The 17,478-nt window shown below is 58.6% G+C and overlaps 2 protein-coding genes across 13 annotated transcripts in view; one reads left to right on the forward strand and one right to left on the reverse strand.

The window, feature by feature from the left end:
• The window catches only part of PPIP5K1 (diphosphoinositol pentakisphosphate kinase 1), a 43,821-nt gene extending 37,983 nt beyond the window's left edge, over nucleotides 1-5,838 (reverse strand). For all 12 annotated transcript variants that reach the window (XM_058846833.1, XM_058846830.1, XM_058846826.1 and 9 more), the window contains exons 1-5: nucleotides 5,768-5,838; nucleotides 1,802-1,969; nucleotides 1,336-1,510; nucleotides 660-855; nucleotides 477-567 (exon numbers count right to left, since the gene is read on the reverse strand). In XM_058846833.1, coding sequence (XP_058702816.1) covers nucleotides 477-567; nucleotides 660-855; nucleotides 1,336-1,482 — 434 coding nt within the window. In that variant the 5' untranslated portion in view covers nucleotides 1,483-1,510; nucleotides 1,802-1,969; nucleotides 5,768-5,838. The remainder of the gene's footprint in view (nucleotides 1-476; nucleotides 568-659; nucleotides 856-1,335; nucleotides 1,511-1,801; nucleotides 1,970-5,767) is intronic.
• Nucleotides 5,839-6,522: 684 nt separating this feature from the next.
• On the forward strand, nucleotides 6,523-15,536 carry CKMT1A (creatine kinase, mitochondrial 1A). Its single transcript, XM_058846804.1, has 9 exons — nucleotides 6,523-6,752; nucleotides 11,775-11,973; nucleotides 12,309-12,404; nucleotides 12,497-12,718; nucleotides 13,227-13,312; nucleotides 14,246-14,369; nucleotides 14,503-14,637; nucleotides 14,970-15,095; nucleotides 15,287-15,536. Exons 1-9 carry the CDS (start codon nucleotides 6,604-6,606, stop codon nucleotides 15,401-15,403), a joined length of 1,254 nt encoding a protein of 417 aa, XP_058702787.1. The 5' UTR covers nucleotides 6,523-6,603; the 3' UTR covers nucleotides 15,404-15,536.
• The last annotated feature ends 1,942 nt before the right edge of the window (nucleotides 15,537-17,478 follow it).

Below are 17,478 nucleotides of genomic sequence, written 5' to 3' on the forward strand. Positions count from 1 at the left end.
AGGAGCCCTAACCACACACAGACAAAGCAGCCTGGGTATAAGAGCTCAAGCACATGGCTGCTGGTGACATCTACCAACAGATGACTGAGAAACCTCATGTGTCTGACCAACACACATTCCACAGATTCTGACCCAGCCTTGCTCCCAGTTTCTGACCCAGAGCCCCACCTCACCACTGTGCTCTCCTCCCTCGAGACTAATCTTTTTCCTTTAGTCATGGCAGTCTTATTCTGTGAGAACTCTTCCACTCCCTACATCCCAACCACTCCTTACAAGACATTTACACCAGAGAACAAAGCATGGTTTTACCCTCAAAGCCATCCCCTCCATGCTTTGGAAAAACCCCAAAAAGCCACTGCTAAGGTCCCCTTCCTCCTCATCTCACTCCTTTGTGACCAGGAACATGAAGTTTCCACAGCATGCTGAGAAGAATCAGAGGAAGAAGGAAGGGGCTTTAGTGGCTCACAGACACCCACCTGTCCTGGATGTAATACTGCATATCAAGGTCGTTGATCAGAAATGGCTTGCACAGCTTGGCATAAGCAACTGCCTTATCCAGGGGGAATCCTGAAATACAGGGTGAGGACAGAGGGGAAAGCTGAAAGAAAACTCCCTTGCCCACAGCTCAAGCATGCTAAGGACTGCTACAGATGTGTTACCTTTGGAGTGGAAGGATATCAGGCAGTCACAAGAAGGCCAGTTCTCCACCGGTTCATTCAGAATAACATCTTCCCCCATGATCACCACTGTGATGTACTCGAACTTGCACAGACGCTCCAGAATCTGTGTCATGGGCTTTGACTTGGACTTTTTGGTCATGGCACAGATTCCTACCACGATCTGCCGTTCTGGTGGCTGACAGAGGGGAAGAAAGAGATCAGTTTAGTAGCATTTAATATAACACTGAATAGGGGCCAAAAGCATTTTTTCTGCATCCCGTGCCTGGAGGTTACTGAAAAAATGAATGCTTTCTTTCTGCAGAGACACCTTTGCCCTTTTCACAGGTGCCAGTTTTCCTCAAAAATTTCCCAGGTGAAACAGAAAGGCTTACAGGAGAGTCAGGTTAAGTCTCTAGAACAAAGAAATCCACTAGTTTTCCTGAATCAGACCTGCAAGCAAAAAAGCTGGATTTCCTGATGCACGAGCATGGCAGCATGACATAATGTGTCCTGTCATAAATGCCACTGCTGTGTCCCACAGCTGTGCCACACAGCCAGGAGCTGTGTCCCCTGCAGTTCCAACTACCTACAGCCCCAGCAGTAACCATACAAAACCTGGTTGAGACCCAGGGATTCTGCACAGATGCTCCAGTCCAGGATGCTGGGACCTCCTTACCGACTCCTCCTCTTCATCGTCTTCAAAAAAATCGGTTTCGTCTGTCTTCATGTTTGATCCCAGAAATTCTGTCTCATCATCTCTGGAGCCGACAACAAACCTGGGAGTGGAGTTCTCTCCCTCACTGGAGGTCGTCAGGGACGACATTGCAGCTTCGGTGGCCAACCATCCCGCTCTGGAATTACAGTGTGCAAAAGGTCAGACGTGTGCTCACACTGGGTCAGGGTGATCCCAAGACCAGCTGCATGATGGAAGCAAGTGATGGCGGGAAGGGCAGGGACTGATCCGGCATGAGGGAGCCCAGGGACAGTGCTGCCCAGCACAAAAAGAGGGAATAGGAAGACACTCTCAGGGTGGGAGGGGATCTGAAGTTCTGGATCATTTTATATAAGCAGTTCCATTTTGCAATTAATCCCCTTGCACTGGGACAGCGTCACCACCGGCACTGAAATCATGTAACCCTTACAGTGATGCATGTCCAGCCGCTGCCTAAATCATGGACAAGGACAGGGGACACTCCTGAAGACTCATTTGCCCAACGACATCAACTGGGACTCCAGAAGTCAGGATAAAGTTCAGGTCAGTGACAGTGATTTTCCAATTCCCAATTTTCATCCTTTCAGCTCAAGAAGGCCTACAGTAACAAAGAGAACAGTTTGAGAGGTGCAGGAGTTTGCAGGGAGGAGGAAAACCAAGTGAAAACTATGTCAGGGAAAGAAGATACAGAGGGAGCATCAGCAACAGTTTGAGATGCAAGTCAGGGTGTCTGGGTTAGCAACCTGTCATAGAATCACATAAAACACTGAGCTGGAAGGGATCCATCAAGACTGAGTCCAGCTCCTGGCCCCGAAAACACACATCCCAAGAACCCCATCATGTGCCAGAGAGTATTGTCCACAGGCCTCTTGAACTTAGGCTTAGTGACGTGACCAGTGCAGAGTGGAACAATCACCTCCTTTGACCAGTTGCTGAATATATGCTATGAGTTAGAAATGTCAGGAAGGAGCATGTCCTCCACTGTCACCTACAAGAGCAGCACTGCCTGCCCCAGAGGGGCCAGAGTCTGAACACACCATTCAACTGACCTGTACATGCCAAGGACACAGCTGTTCACCATTGACCTAAGCTCCACCTACAGTGTCAAGCAAGTGTCTTTCACTGTGCTTTTCCTTATAAAGTAGCAAAAAGCATTCCTCCTGCTTAAGGATCCACTGCTGGATCCACTGGGGGAGCAGACATCAACCCAACAGAAACCACACAGGAAACACAGCAAGCCTGGACTCTCTTACATACCACCAAGGATGATCTCCTCCATCTTAATCCCATGCACCGAGCCCAGTGCTGCTGGTCCCACAAAATCCTCAAAGCACAGCACATACCTGGCACTGAAATGTCTCAATCAGCAGCAGTCAGAGCTGATACTCACCATCAGTGCTCGCTGCTAGTGGGAGGAACAGTGCTGGCAGACCGGGCTATAGAGGCATTTACTGTGCACTCCACATAGCCCTGCTATCTCCAGAGAACAAGACTGGGATTCTCAAAATACCCAGGAACCATTTTCATGCCTTTCTCCTGCTGCCTCAGCACATCAGTACAGAATGAGCCCTGAGCAGGTACACTGTCAGCTTGATGGCTGATGATTTAATGAAGTGAAGCAAACCATGCAAAAGGAGGAGGAGGGTTATTTTCTCCAATCCCTCTCTCTCCCCTCCCTCCTGGAAAAAAAAACAACAGATCAAGCAGCAGGAAAACCTTTGCCCTGAGAACTCAGAAAGCAACAACCTCTCTATATTCCTACTCCTATTCCAGAGAAAAAGCCTCTTCCTTGCTCTACAGCTCTGTGACACCATACTCACATCAGGTAAAAACTCAGAGCTTCACTGAAGCTGACAGCCACTGATAGTACAGTGAATGCCCATGATGTTAATAAGGAACGCCTCATGATTTCAGGTGTGGGGACAGGGTTAACCAGAACCTTTTTCTAGTTTTTCTTAAAAGCAGATCACTTACCATAGACTTCTACAAAGCAACTAGACTCTTGATGAAACAGAGCTACAGGCATAACTAAGGCATCAGAAACTCAGACTGCTGGCCTTAAATGGACACAGGCAAGTGGAGTTCTATTCTGGTATCTAAGGACAGTGGCAGACTGGTTTGCCCACCACACCAGAGTCAGTTCTAGTGTTGAACTGGCATATGCTCATATGCCAGGGCCCATAGGGCTCATATGCCAGGAGGGTGGCTATTGCCATTATGGAACCCTTACAGGTTCCTGCACAGCACACAGCCCACACTTTTCACATCAACCACAGCAGGCTGATGGTTCTGAGCTAACTGCTCATAGAAGACATACATTTCACCCAGCTCCCAGTAGCTGAGAGTGCTATGGGCCTCACCTCTCACTAATCACAGCAAGAAAAATCAGTGTTGAGTTAATGCTGCTGTGTCATCCAAGGGAGACAAGAGCACTGATGCAGCTCTGGCACATGCATGTGCTCTGGATGATTCTGCTTTGAGTCACAATACTCAGGCTTGGTAGTCCTGTCACAGATACAGGAGGAAGTACATGCCAGCTGCTCCAGCTAAAGACTTTCCTGCTGCACTTCCAAGAAGTGCAGCTGTGACCTGCTGCACACTCATACCAAAGGTTACCATAATTACCCATTTAGCAATCTGAATCTGCTGACACACAACCCTAAATGGAGCCACAGACCTTGCCTCTGATGGCTTGGGACTGATTCAGCTCTCTAGATTGCCCTGTATCAGTGAAAAAAAACTAGATAGTAAATTGTTTTCTGGTTCCCCAGCAGATCATTCTGGTGTTGCTCAGATAAGGGTGCTCACAAAACAAAGAGATTCTTCATGCCCTGCTTCTGAAGTCCCAGACATTTAAGAGGAAAGGTGTGATTAGGTCTTGTATGAAGTTTGTACTCAGTGTGGCATTAACCAACCAAAGAATGTGTTTGCATATCAGGATTTTGTTTCATTTCAGTTTTTAAACAAAAGGTGCAGATGCAGGTCTAGCAGCAGGCTGACGGACAGGAGCATGGCTCATCATACAGTCGGCAGCAGAACTCGGGATACCCCAGCATGCACAACGCCTGCAAGCGTGATCCAACTTGGAGACCCACAGCCGAGCCAAGCCAGGTCAAGTACGTGCAGGATCATGACATCTAAAAATACACACAGCTGGCATCTTAAAACACTAGTGCTGGCAATGTCTTGTAGATCTACCTGAAACTACTGACGGCCCTACAACCAACCAGTCCAAAAAACCAACCCTGAAAGCTTAGGCCCTGAGCAGTGAAGTACCTTTGCATGCATGACCAGAACACACCTTTGCATGATCAACCTCCACTGTTACAAGGGCTGTTTGCATTAAGGTTAATTCCATACTTTAAAATGGTGAAAGCTGTGCTCTTATCACGGGCACTTAATTGCTTCAGAACAGAAATATCACCTATTCTAGGGTTAATAATTAAAGCTATTTGGACTTGGTGTATCAGAGAAATCCCTCTGTTCTGGTAACACAGCCATTGAAGGTCAGGAAGCTAAAGTCAAGTTCAGTCCATTCAAGCAGTGCTTTCGGTGAGCCCGAAGACACCAAGAGCTGCAAACCTGGAGCGTGAAGCACAAGGGAGGGTTTAGATGGTGTCTCTGTTCACCCCGCACACCGAGCAGGGCTGTGCCGCGCACAGCGGCGAGACCCGTCTCTCATTGCTCATAACGAAATATTTAATCAGGCTCGTGAGACCTGTAAAGTGTGAAATTCCTCAGCACGGGAATCCCCCCGACACGGTCGCTGTCACCGAGCCTTTACTGCGGGGGGGCCGCCGCCGCTCCACCCCGCGCACACCGTGGCGGCTCCAGGCGCCGGCCCGCCGGGCTCGGCAGAGACAGCGGCCCCGGAGAACGGGGCAGGGGCCGGGGCCGAGATGGGGCCGGGAGAGCGGCGCGAGTGCCCGCTAGCAGCCGGGGCAGAGGGCCGCCGCCCGGGCTGCGCGCAGGCAGCGGCACCGGCACCGGCACCGGCAGGCCGAGCGCGGCGGCCCCGAGCGGCCTGGGCGAGCCTCGCCCGAGTCGGGCGGAGCTCCCGCGCCGTGCGGGGCCGGACCCCGGGCCCGGCAGGCACAGGCGAATGACGGCGGCGGGCCGCGGGGGCGGTACGGGACCGGGCCGCGGGGGCGGAACGGGACCGGGCCGCGCCTCGCCGTGGCGCCGCCGCTGCCGCCCACCCGGCGCTCCCCGACAGCCACCGACAAACAGGGCCCAGTAGCGGCGCGACCGGCCGGCCGCCCTACCCCTCCCCGCCCTGCGCTTCGCTTCGCTTCCCGACCCGGCCCCTGCCGTGCCCCGGCCCCTCGGCCGCCCCTGCCCCCGCCGCCGGCAGCAGGGGGCGCCACGCCAGGCGCCGCCATTTCGCTCCGCTCACCTGCGGCCTCCGAGCGCACCCTGCGCTGCGGCCGCTGCCGCCGGCCAATCACCGCCTGCTGACGGCCGCAGGCAGCCAATCGGTGCGGGGGAGGCGGGGCCGGCCGGGACGCGAGCGGGCACGGCGTGGCGACCCCTGGCGGCGGCGGCGGGACCTGCTGCGCGCACGTGGGCGCGGGCCCCGCGCCGGGTCCGTGCTGGAACGGCGAGCGCGCGGCTGCACCGGGCGGGACACGCGCCCGTAGCGGCCGTACCGGGCTTGGCGCGCGGCTCTACCGGGCGGCCGCTTCCCGTGTCCCGGAGCAGCCCGGCGCTGCGCCAGCAGCTCCCGTTCCTTGGGAGTCTGCGGTGGCGAACGCGGAGCGCTCCCTGGCCCGCCGGTGCGGCTCCGCCGGTGTGGTGGGTACAGAGCACTGCGGGAGGGCTGGTGACCGCCGAGAACAGGCTCCCGACTCCGCGACCCATCGTGGGTCGCATCCCGTCGAGGAGTCGTGATTGCCGCTCCCGGCTTCAGGTGGACGAACTTTGACCCGGCCGCGCCCGCCTGCCCGCCCCAGGGCGCGGCGAGCGGCTTCGAGGCGCGGGTCCCGGCACGGAGCCGGCCCGTCCCGGCGCAGCCACCCCTCCGGCGCTGTCCGGCGAGCGGTGCTGAAAGCGGCGGCGGCGCCTCGGTGGGGCGGGGCGGGGCGGGGCAGCCAAGCAGGTGGCGGTGCCGCCAGCCCCCCCCGTGCCCCGCCGGCTCCCCGCCCCCCGCGCGCCCCGCCGCCGTTCCCGTTCCCGTTCCCATTCCCCTCACGTCCGCTGCCCGCCCCGGCGCGCTTGCTCCGCCGCTCCGCCATGGCCAGCACCCTCGGCCGCGCTCTCTCCGCTCGCCGCTCCGCCGGCCTCCTGGCTATGGTGGGCGCCGGTTCTCTCGCCGCCGGCTTCCTACTCGCCCGGGACTCGGTCAGCGCGGGCGACCATCAGCGTCGGCGATACCCGCCCAGGTAATGTGCACGGGCGGCGGGGGCGCACGGGCGGGGGGCGGCGGGCGGGGGACGATTTCTGCGGCACCGGGGGCGGGCGAGGCGGCCGCCCCCGGCTGGAGCCTGGGCGGTGGGTCCCGGAGCAGCTCATGGGGGCGGCGCAATGGAAGTTGATCGTCCATGGCTGGAAGGACCGGGAGGCCCTAAACCAAGCCCGTGCCGGCCGCGGGGCCCCGGGCCACGAGGGGAACGGGGAGCGGCCGCAGGGCTCGGCCGTGTTGGACGGATGCGCCCCGCCTCGGGCTGCTGGTCGCCGGCACAGCCGTGGCCCGGGGACAGTCCCGCAGGTCCCGGCTCTCCGGGGCTCGTCGGGGTTGCCGCGGGCCCCCTTCACGGGACCCGCGCTGGCAGCGGCCGTGAGGGCTGCGGGGGCCGCCCCGGCACATTCCCGTGCCCGGGGGTTGGCTCTGCGTGCTGCGGGCCGGGCAGGGAGTCCCGGAGCAGACAGCTGCCCTGAGTGGACCCAGAGTACCAGGAGGAGCCGCTGCAGTCGGGGACGTGGGAGAGCGGGAGGGGACTAATGCTTGACAGTAGGATTGGGGTCCTGGGTGACTTCCCGGGATGACCGGGAGCCCAGAGGTGGGGGTTGTTTGGGAGATGAGCCAGCTTGGGAGGCAGTAGTGCTGGGACCGCCAGTGCCGGTGGGGACTCAGCCCAAGAGAGGCCAGGGAGACTTTGCCAATATCTTGGCAGGAACAGGATGGAGCAAAGGGTCCATTTTGTCCTGCTGGCAGAACACCCAGGATCTCTGACTGTGAGAGCTGGTGTCAGAGCAGCCCCTGGCCCAACCTCATCTGGCTGTGCCAGCCTTCCCATGTGCCTGCCTTCAGGACAGGGACTCTTCTATTGAAAAGAGAAGCTTTGCTGGCATGTCCTGGCTCTTCCCTCTCTGGGCCAGTTTTTAAAGGGAGAACTGGAGGGGTCTGTGGGTACTGAGCAAACAGCCCCTTGGGTAGATTTTGGATGACAGTGAGATGTGCAATCAGGATTCTGGGACGTGGGCACAGAGTTGAGCTGGGCCAAGTGAGTGCATACACAGCCACAGGCTGGCTTAAGGGTGCTTTTGAGGTAACGCCAGCTCTGCAAGAGCCCTGGCCCTGTTTGCACACCCGGCACCTGATCCCTTAAGCCAGATAAGTGTCACATCTACAGCACAATGCTAAGGTTCAAGCTCTAGACCAGAAGCTCTTACGTCACTCCCCTCCAAATGACTCTTTACTGCCCCAGGGAGCCCAGCCTGGCCAGGAGGGCCAAGTAGCTCACATTCTCATGGTACTGCTCACCATCACTTGCCATGGCAAGTGGGGTGGAGGGGACAGAGGCTGGTCCTGCCCAGTGTTTGTGCTGCCAGCCCTGAGGAGCACAGAGGGGCATGGTGCCAGACAGGACTGGATGCAGTAGCTACCTGTGTCTCACAAGAGCTAAGGCAGAATAGGAACAGGTCAGAAGGGGAGAGGGACATGGTGGCCAAGTAAGTCCAGGCAGTCCTTACACTGGCAACAGCTGCTTGGCTTAGCACATCCTAGAGGCGGGCCAGGAAAATGAGGACTGAGTTTTCCTGCCCATCCCAATGCCAGCAGAGACAGTGTACAGGGAAGGAGCAGGGTGGGAAGGAGGCAGCACGTTGCTGCTCCACACACCGGCAGCTGCTGCCATCCCTGCACCAAATGCTGACAGTCAGAGTAGTGTGTCGCGGTGCTGCATTGCAGGCTGGGAGCCCTGGGCATGTGGAGGGCTCACAAGGAGCTGGCACTGGGATTCTGGCAAGCTGCGTTGGGCTACAGAAAGTCGGGGACAGAAATTGAATGAGTTCATAGAGCTACAAAGGACGGATGTTATTAATTATTTATCTCCCAAGACGGGAGTGTTTTCCAGCTTTCTGCACAACTGCAGAGAAGCAGACATCAGGTCAGGACAGGATGAAGTCAAGGTGGGGCTGTGACTGAGAAGCTCTAAAATGTGTCTCCTGGGGGGTTCTCTTCAGTTGGGAATGGTTTTGTGACAGTGCTGACACTTGAAAAGAACCTGGACAGAGCCCTATGATCTGTCCTTCACTCTCCATCTGACTCATCTGAGGATTTTGCCCCTCTAGTCTTAACCAGAGACATTGGCAGCAGCCCTAAGGGGTCTGAGCAACACCCCACAGCCTCCTATCAGATGCACTGCAGTATAAACCACCATGCTGGGAGGGCACAGGCACTTCCACCTCAAGGAGACATGGGCACCCTGTGCCTTCTCCCACTATAGCAGCACATTTGGGCCACAATGTTGGGGCTCCCTGCCAAAGCATCTCCAGACAAAGGCCAAGCCCCCTCCTCCCTGCGTAAGCAAGCCTCATGCTTGGCTCCTGCCAGCTCCCAGTTCCATTCCACCACACGGGGTCTGCTGCTCTCACCATACACACCCCACGCCTCTCCAGAGTCCGTGTGTGGCTGGGACTGCCTGGGCACCTCAAGCCAGTGATGCCAGGAAGGGCATTGGAGGCTGCCACATTAGAGGGGAAGAGCTGTGGGGAGGTGCAGGTGGCTGTCATTTCTGGAGAAGCTGCCCAGTCAGTAGATGACAGAATAATAATCCCTGCTGGCTGCTGAGCAGGGCTGCTGTGGGGTCAGCCACCTGCTTGCTCAAGGGCAGAGAGGGCAGGTGCTGCGGGCAGCTGCACCCCGAGGTCATGGGCAGGACGGCAGGCTGAGGTGACTACAGGACAGCGTGGGCGGCAGTGCTGAGTTGCACTCCTGGCAGACATCCACGCTTCCAGGCTCTGCAGCCAGGCAGGAGCCCACAGTACCACAGAACCACGGAATCATGGAATCATTGAGCTTGGAAAAGACTTTTAAGGTATCACTCAGTGCTGTGGCACAAAACAAAAATTTTGTTTGCGGGAACAAAATAGATGGTGCTGAAATGGCCATAATTTTAAAATCAGCCTTATGGACCAAAACCAAGGGGGTCAAAGCAGTCCGGGTGCAGCATCATCTTGACACTATGACAGAGGACCCCTGGACACCCTGAGCATATGGCAGGAGTGTGGTGCCACTGCCAGAGCCCTCCAGCGTCAGCCTGGACACAGCTTCCCCCACCAGCTCTGTGGCACCACGGTGAGCACAGTGCCAGGTGCTCAGGACCTTCACCCCAGCATTACCCAGCTGGTCCTGGCGACATCCATCCAAGCTCAGGTGCTCAAGAAAGGCTGAAGAGAGGTTGCCCCGATTTGCTGGCTGTGGTCTGGGGCTGTTCAGGGGAGGGTACGCTCCAACCAGGTGCTCTGTCAGCACTGTAGTAGGCACAGAATCTGCAGGCAGAGCCTAGAGTCTCAGGGTTTGGATGCTGAACACCTCAGGGAAGACATAGACAGCTGTGGCAGACAGCATGCTTCAACCCATAGCAATCTCCTGCTTGCTGAGAGTAAGCTGGCTTTCCTTAGGAACCTCTACTGCCCCTGGGCATCCTCTGTCACACAGGAAGCACAGCAAGTGGTCCACCTACCAGCATGACCACGCTTGAGCAGTGGAGAAACCTGTCCAAGTGTCCCATTCTGATCAGCAAATGCTTTTTACAAGTGCGTCACCCTGGAGAAACAATGGCCAGCGGGTGACAGGGGCAGAAGCAGTGAGGGAGGCATGCCACATCAGCCTCTTAGCTGCATCATCTCATCAGGGCACAGGTCTGTGTGTGGGCTGGGAGAAGCCCTCAGCCCCCTCAACCCTGGGACGAGTTCTTGTCTGGAGCAAATGCCTTCTTCTGTTGGTCCAGGCAGGAGCTGCTAGTGCTTCCCCACACGTTGCAGTGGGAGCCCAGCCTCCCTTTGTTTCTGCACAGCACAGGAAGCGATTAGCAGTAGCCAAGCTGTGGGCGAAGGGCCACATTCCTTGGCCTGCAGACACAGGGGAGGAGGCTGTGGCAGCCACAGGGCTCTGCATTGCAGCACAGGATTGGTGCTGGCAGCCAGAACCAATGCCCAGTGTGAGCACTCAGCCCAAGAGCAGGAGATGAGCACAGGGGAGTGCCAGGACTTGATGCTAGTGCTGCTGACTGTTGATCTCAACAACCAGAGCTGCCCTAGGCCAGACACCTTATCTCCCACATGGATCCCCCCAAGCTATGTCACCCCCAAAGCAGGCGTCTCTCAGAAAGGTGTCTCCAGGGATGCAGGACCCCCTCCAGCAACCAATGTGGTCTCCTGGGCTAACAAGGGCCGGCCCTGTCCCACTAAGGTGAGTGGAGGCACCCTCAAGAGAGATTTGGCCAAGGCAAGCGCTGGCAGGGTCCTGCCCTGCCAGTTTCCCTGTGAGCACAGAACAAGTACAAAGCCTGTCTAAAGTGGGAATGAGGTCAAGAGACAGCCTCCCACTAAGCTGATTAGAGGAAAGTATCCCCCTAATACAATAAACTGCACTGGGACTGTGCTGTTCCCACTGGCTGCAGATCAGGGTCAGCCAATCTCCTGCCCCACAGCATCTGGGGAGCAGAGGTGTGGGGGTCCAGAAGCTAAGCAAGCCAGACTGCATGCCTGCCTCTCCTACCCACTGCATCAGCAGACAGGGAGCAGCCCCCTCCCATTTGAGCTGGCATAAGGGCAGCCCCAGGGAGGACAAGGGGAGTGGGACCCCCACTCTGCAGCCCAGCTGCCCTGGCAGCTCAGTGTGGGGATGGGCTCACGTGGCCCCACTGCTCACCTGGCAGGTTGTCCCACCCTGTGGCCCTGCTGTGTGTTTGATAAGGAGCTGCTCCCTAAGGACTGGTCCAGATTTGCCTGTGGACTTTTGTCTTGGTTCAGTGCCAGCTCTGGGCTTGGGCTCTCCCTTCCCTTGCCCTGCAAAGCCTGTAACTGCCTTCCTGCTCCCAGCTGCTGTGGATAAGCAGAGCATTTGACCCCTCCCTGAGCTCCCCTGCCCATACCTGCACCAAAAGCCTCTGTGGAGCACAGGCAAAAGTGCTGGGGTCCCCTCACCCCAAAGAACTCATTGGTGTCTCCTCCCACAGCGCTGAGTACCCCGACCTGCGGAAGCACAACAATTGCATGGCCAGCAACCTGACACCAGCCATCTACGCCAGGCTCTGTGACAAGGCAACCCCAAATGGCTGGACCTTGGACCAGTGCATTCAGACTGGCGTTGACAACCCTGGCCACCCCTTCATCAAGACTGTGGGCATCGTAGCTGGTGATGAAGAGGCCTATGAGGTGAGTAGCAGCCAGAGCCTTGCCTGCAGCAGCCAGAGGAGTCCCAGTACCAATGGTACAACCAGCAGCCTGGGATATTACTGCCCACCTCCTCTTGCCCAGCCTGAGCAGTTGGAGAGGCCCCTGGAAAGTCTCCACGTGCTGCTGCAGTACACAGGGCTCCTTTGGAGCAGCTGTTCCTGGAGTCCTGCAGCATCCTGCTCCATTTGCCCTGTGGATTGCTGTTGCACTGCAGGACACACTGTCTCCCACACTGGCAGTGTGGCCCTGCCAGGCTTGTGGCAGAGGCTTCATGAAGCCCTTGGTCTGCTGTACATTGTCCTACTTTCTTCCAGGTGTTTGCCGACCTGTTTGACCCTGTGATTCAGGAGAGGCACAATGGATACAACCCCCGCACCATGAAGCACACCACAGACCTGGACGCCACAAAGGTGCAGAAGCTGGACAGTGGTGCTGCATGCAGGTGTCCTGCCTTGGGGCTAGGGCCACCCCATGAACACCCTGTGGCTTCTGTCTGTTCCAGATAAAGTTTGGCCAGTTTGATGAGCGCTATGTGCTCTCGTCCCGGGTCCGGACTGGCCGCAGCATCCGTGGCCTGAGCCTGCCACCAGCCTGCACCCGTGCCGAGAGACGAGAGGTGGAGAAAGTGACTGTGGATGCTCTGAGTGGCCTCACCGGGGACCTGGCAGGCCGGTACTACCGCCTCAGCGAGATGACTGAGAAGGAGCAACAGCAGCTCATTGATGTGAGTCAGTGCAGCTCCCGACCAGCCCCCCTCGGGTGCATGCAGAGCAGGACCCCTTCCTGGCACTGCCTCTCTGGGAGGTTGCATCCTTCTTTTGCAGCTCTGCTGTCTTCTTCAACCAGGACCCCTGCCCTAGCAAGGCATGCCAACAGCACAGTGCTGCTCAGCCCTCATGAGCCAGAAGCTCTCTGAACTCAGTCCCAGCAGCTCATGGTCACCTCTGACTCTTGCCCCCATTTCCCTGCCTATGCCCAGAGGAAGAAGGGCTCATGGCACTCTGCTGGTGCCCTACCAGCCCCTGGCACTGGGTGGTCTGTGCACCAGCAACATTCTGCCTCCCAGGCCAGGAAGTCAAGGGCTCCTGCCCACAGGAGCTGCCTGGGAGAGCCGCGGTGAATCTCCTGCATGGCAGCTGTGACCAGTGAGACAGGGAGTACTGGAACCAGTGAGGGTGCCCTGGCTCCAGCCATGCAGCCTGGGTGAGCCCATGAACTCTGCCTCCCTCCAGGACCACTTCCTCTTTGACAAGCCGGTGTCCCCGCTCCTGACAGCAGCAGGAATGGCTCGGGACTGGCCTGACGCCCGAGGGATCTGGTGAGGTTCTGCCCTGGCACTGGGTGGCAGGACAGAGATGGGGGGGATGGTACTGCTCCATCCGTCTCAGCCCTGCCACCCACATTTCCCATGTTTGCCATGCCACAGACCCTAGCACGTGGCACCAGTGCCCCTGGGCCATGCTCACCTTGGGTTCTGTGGCATTACCTGGGAGCTCCTTGTGCACCACTGTCAACAGCCTTCTGTTTCCTTCGCAAACACAGCATGGTACTGGGAAGAGGGACTGTGGAACCAGTACCTGCTGTCAATCCTGCCTGCTCTCACCATCCTGCAGCACCTTGCACTCTAAGGCTGCCAAAAACCTGTAATAGCCTTCTGCTCTCTGGGAAATCCCCAGCACTCCTCCTGGCTTCTGCACACTCTGTGTGACACCAAACCTACCCTGCCACAATCGCATCTTACTGCTCCCTCCCAGCATCTTCTCACAGCCATGCAACATCCCACGCTCCTACAGAACAAGAGCCAGCACACTTGTCTGCCCATGCCACCCTTGCTGACACTGTGTCTTTATGTGGAAAATATCTCCAGGGTACACATGGTCCCCAGCTCCAGCTGCACCTAACCCAGCCCTCCAGTGCACATTCCACACCTCACATGCGCCCTCCTGCTGCCTGCATGGTGCAGGAGCCATGCTTCCATCCTCAGTCCAAGCTGGGTCACCACCATGCTGGCACCCACCTGTGCCCAAGGCACTGGAGACAGCTCCCATCACTGGCAGTGAAACATACGGATGGGCACTGGCCCATCTCCAGGAGCATCTCCTGGCTGCCCACCCTGGTGCAGTCAGCACACTGGAACCGAGGGCAGCACTGGCACCACAGTGGCAGGGGCACACCACAGGAAGGGGCGCAGTTGAGTGGGCACAGGGTCTCTGCAAGCTACCATCACAGCCAAACACTGTCCTGTCCCTAGGCATAACCACCAGAAGACCTTCTTGATCTGGATCAATGAGGAGGACCACACACGTGTCATCTCCATGGAGAAGGGGGGCAACATGAAGCGCGTTTTTGAGCGGTTCTGCCGGGGCCTAAAGGAGGTGAGTGTCCAACAGTTTCTGCTGTGCCAGCCCCATAAACAGGCAAAGAGGGCAAGCAGGGCTCCTGTGGTGCTCGCCCTCTGCTGGGTGCTCCTTGGCCAGGGCTGAACCACTGCTTGTGCCTCTAACTCAGGTGGAGCGGCTAATCCAGGAGCGAGGCTGGGAGTTCATGTGGAATGAGCGGCTGGGTTACATCCTGACGTGCCCCTCTAACCTGGGCACAGGGCTGCGAGCAGGTGTCCACATCAAGCTGCCACTGCTCAGCAAGGTATTACCATGGCCAGTTTTGTGGTGAGCCAGGCTAGGACTGTGGGGAACTCAGCCACGAAGGTGCAGGACAACATGGGACCCAGCCCTGGATCATGCTCAGGTTCCCCTAGGAGGCATAGGGTCCAGCCCCTGCCTGCATTCCTGGCCAGAGGGGCCCAGGTCCCGGGTGTCAACCTGGGTCTGCTCAGGGCAGGACTCTGAGTGGGGCTGGTGACCCACTGACAGGACCTTGTGAGCAGCAGGGGCCTGCCTCAGGGAGCATTTGGCTAAAGAACCCTGACTCCCTTGTTTTTCATCCTGCTGAGCACTGACACTTTCTCTGGGCACCAGGACAGCCGCTTCCCTAAGATCCTAGAGAACCTCCGGCTACAGAAGCGTGGGACTGGTGGTGTGGACACTGCGGCCAAAGGCGGCGTCTTTGATATCTCCAACCTGGACCGTCTGGGGAAGTCAGAGGTGGGTGCCAGATGTAGCTGGGGAGGGAGGTTCTGGAACATGTCTGCATGACGAGCCCACAGTGCCCATGCAGCCCCAGGGCCGTGTGATGGGGCCAGCGTGTGGGTGCTGGGAGTGGCAGTGCCTACCCTGCATGCAACAGGACTGGCCAAGTGGTCCCTCAATCACCACCATCTGTGCTCCTGCTGCAGGTGGAACTGGTGCAGCTGGTGATAGATGGTGTGAACTACCTGATCGACTGTGAACGGCGGCTGGAGAAGGGGCAGGACATCCGCATCCCCTCGCCGCTGCAGCAGTTCCGGCACTGAGTGGGACCGTGGTAGTGCCAGCGCTGTGGGACCCAGGACCCCTGTAGCTTGTGCGATTTCTGTGCCCAGCATGTTGCTGCATCCTGTAACCCACAATGCGTCAGGTCAGACCCCATAAACATGCGCTGCTGTAGCCATGGCTCAGGCTTCTTCTTACCCCAGTACTCACCACCCCACTGACCTTCCAGCACCCTATCCCCCTGCAGAGGCACCATTCAGATTTCCCCCCAATCACAAGGCTTCACAATCACCACACGGCTCCGCACGCCCTGCCCCATCCCAACCACCCTGGCCACCTTCCAGCTGGTACCAGGAGCAGTGCAGCAGGGACAGGAAGCACTCACTGCATGGCCTCAGGTCTCACACTGAGCAGCATACTCTGGAAGGCCTCCTCTGGCAAGTGAAGGTAGTCCTGTGGGAAATGCGTCTTGAGCACACAGGCAGTGGGAGAGCAGGAGCAAGCGGGCCCCACACTCCTCAGGATCCTGGATGGGCTGCAGCCAGCCTATCCAGGATGGGCAGCGCCTGCACCAGGATCTCGGAGTGCGGGAGCACCCTCGCTGTCCTGGAGCAGGCTCCGGTGTACAGGCTGGAGGAAAGAGCAACATTGCACTTCCTATGCAATCCACACCTTCCCTCAGAAACTGCTTGCTCAATGTCCCACAGTGGGTCTGTGGCAGGCTTGCTACAAGGGTAAGGACACAGTGACAAAGGGGAGGCTTCACCCTGAGCCACAGCTCTGAGCCCCCCAGCCTGGGGCTGGCCAACCCAACTACGGGTGGCTGAGCAGAGCAGTCAGTGCCGGGAGCGGGTGTCAGTCCTGGGAGTCGTTCCCTGGGCCCGCACAGTAGAGGAGAACGGCTCCACAGTTGAGGGACAGAACCAGCCCTCGAGAACGCATCCATCGGCGGTGACCGCTCCCGGCGGCCCCTTCTCACTCACCGGCCTCGGGGTCCCGCAGCACCAGCAGAAGCAGCAACCCCAGGCTGGGAAGGGGATACCATTCCTGCGTCCTGCGGGCAGCAAGAGCGAGCGAGAGAGATAGACGAGGTCCCGCAGGGCTCGCTCCGGCAACTCCCGCAGTATGGTCCCAGACCCCTGCTCCAGCGCCCGCTGCTCTCGCATTCGCTACGGCTCCCAGCCTTCCTCCGACACTGGCAGCCCCAGAGACCCCTGTCCCACAGACCGCCGAGACGAGTTGTGACACACTTGATACTTCCCCGACAGGGGACCCTGCCCGGTCCCTGCACGCTCACCCCGCTGCCGGGGCTGGACGTCCCGGGCGCGGCGGATCTGACTTCCGCTGGCCTCGGTTTTGGGCTCTAACCCGAGGCCGGTGCCAGCTCCACCACCGCAAACGGTGCCGAGCTCGTGCATTATTGATTACGGGAATCAGGCACGGGCGGAGGCAGGCCGGCGGCAGGGCACTGCCCGGGGCTGCGGGCGCCGCCCGCCCCGCGCCGCCCGCCCCGCGCCGCCCGCCCCGCGCTGCCCGCCCCGCGCTCCCCGCCGAGGAGCGGCGCGGCCCCGGCAGCGCTGGCGGGCGGTGGGCAGCGCCCCCTGCCGGCCCCGGGGGTGCAGTACCGGGACGAGTGGCGGGGGGGGGCCGGGCCGGCGGGGCCCGTTCGACGGGAGTCGGCGGGCGGAGGGTGGGCGGCTGCACAGCGCTTCCCGGGCGGCGGTCCCGGTCCACGGGTCTTTGTCGCAATGGCGACGATAAAGTCAGAGACGTCCTGGCTGATGCAGCTCAATATTGGTGTCAAAAATGCCGGAAACAGCCCAGGCGGCTGCCCCGTGCCGGAGGTGAGCACCTGATGAGGCCCGGTCCCAATCATCAGCTCTGGAGATACTGGGAACAATTGCTAAAACTTAGAGGTCAGCGGGAGGGACGTGAAGACAAGGCGAGGGCAGGAGCATGTGGGCTCCAAAGGGATGGTGAGGGTACCGAGAGCGTTTCCCCAAGTGATGCATTGTCCGCCGAGGCTCACCCGAGCTGCCCGGCGCGCTGCAAAGGGAGGCGGCGCTGGGACAGCCAGAATCGGGGTTTTGTGCGCCGACAGCCCCAAGCCCTGGCA

This window comes from Poecile atricapillus, chromosome 11, assembly GCF_030490865.1.
Source record: "Poecile atricapillus isolate bPoeAtr1 chromosome 11, bPoeAtr1.hap1, whole genome shotgun sequence".
Taxonomy (NCBI): Eukaryota; Metazoa; Chordata; class Aves; order Passeriformes; family Paridae; genus Poecile; species Poecile atricapillus.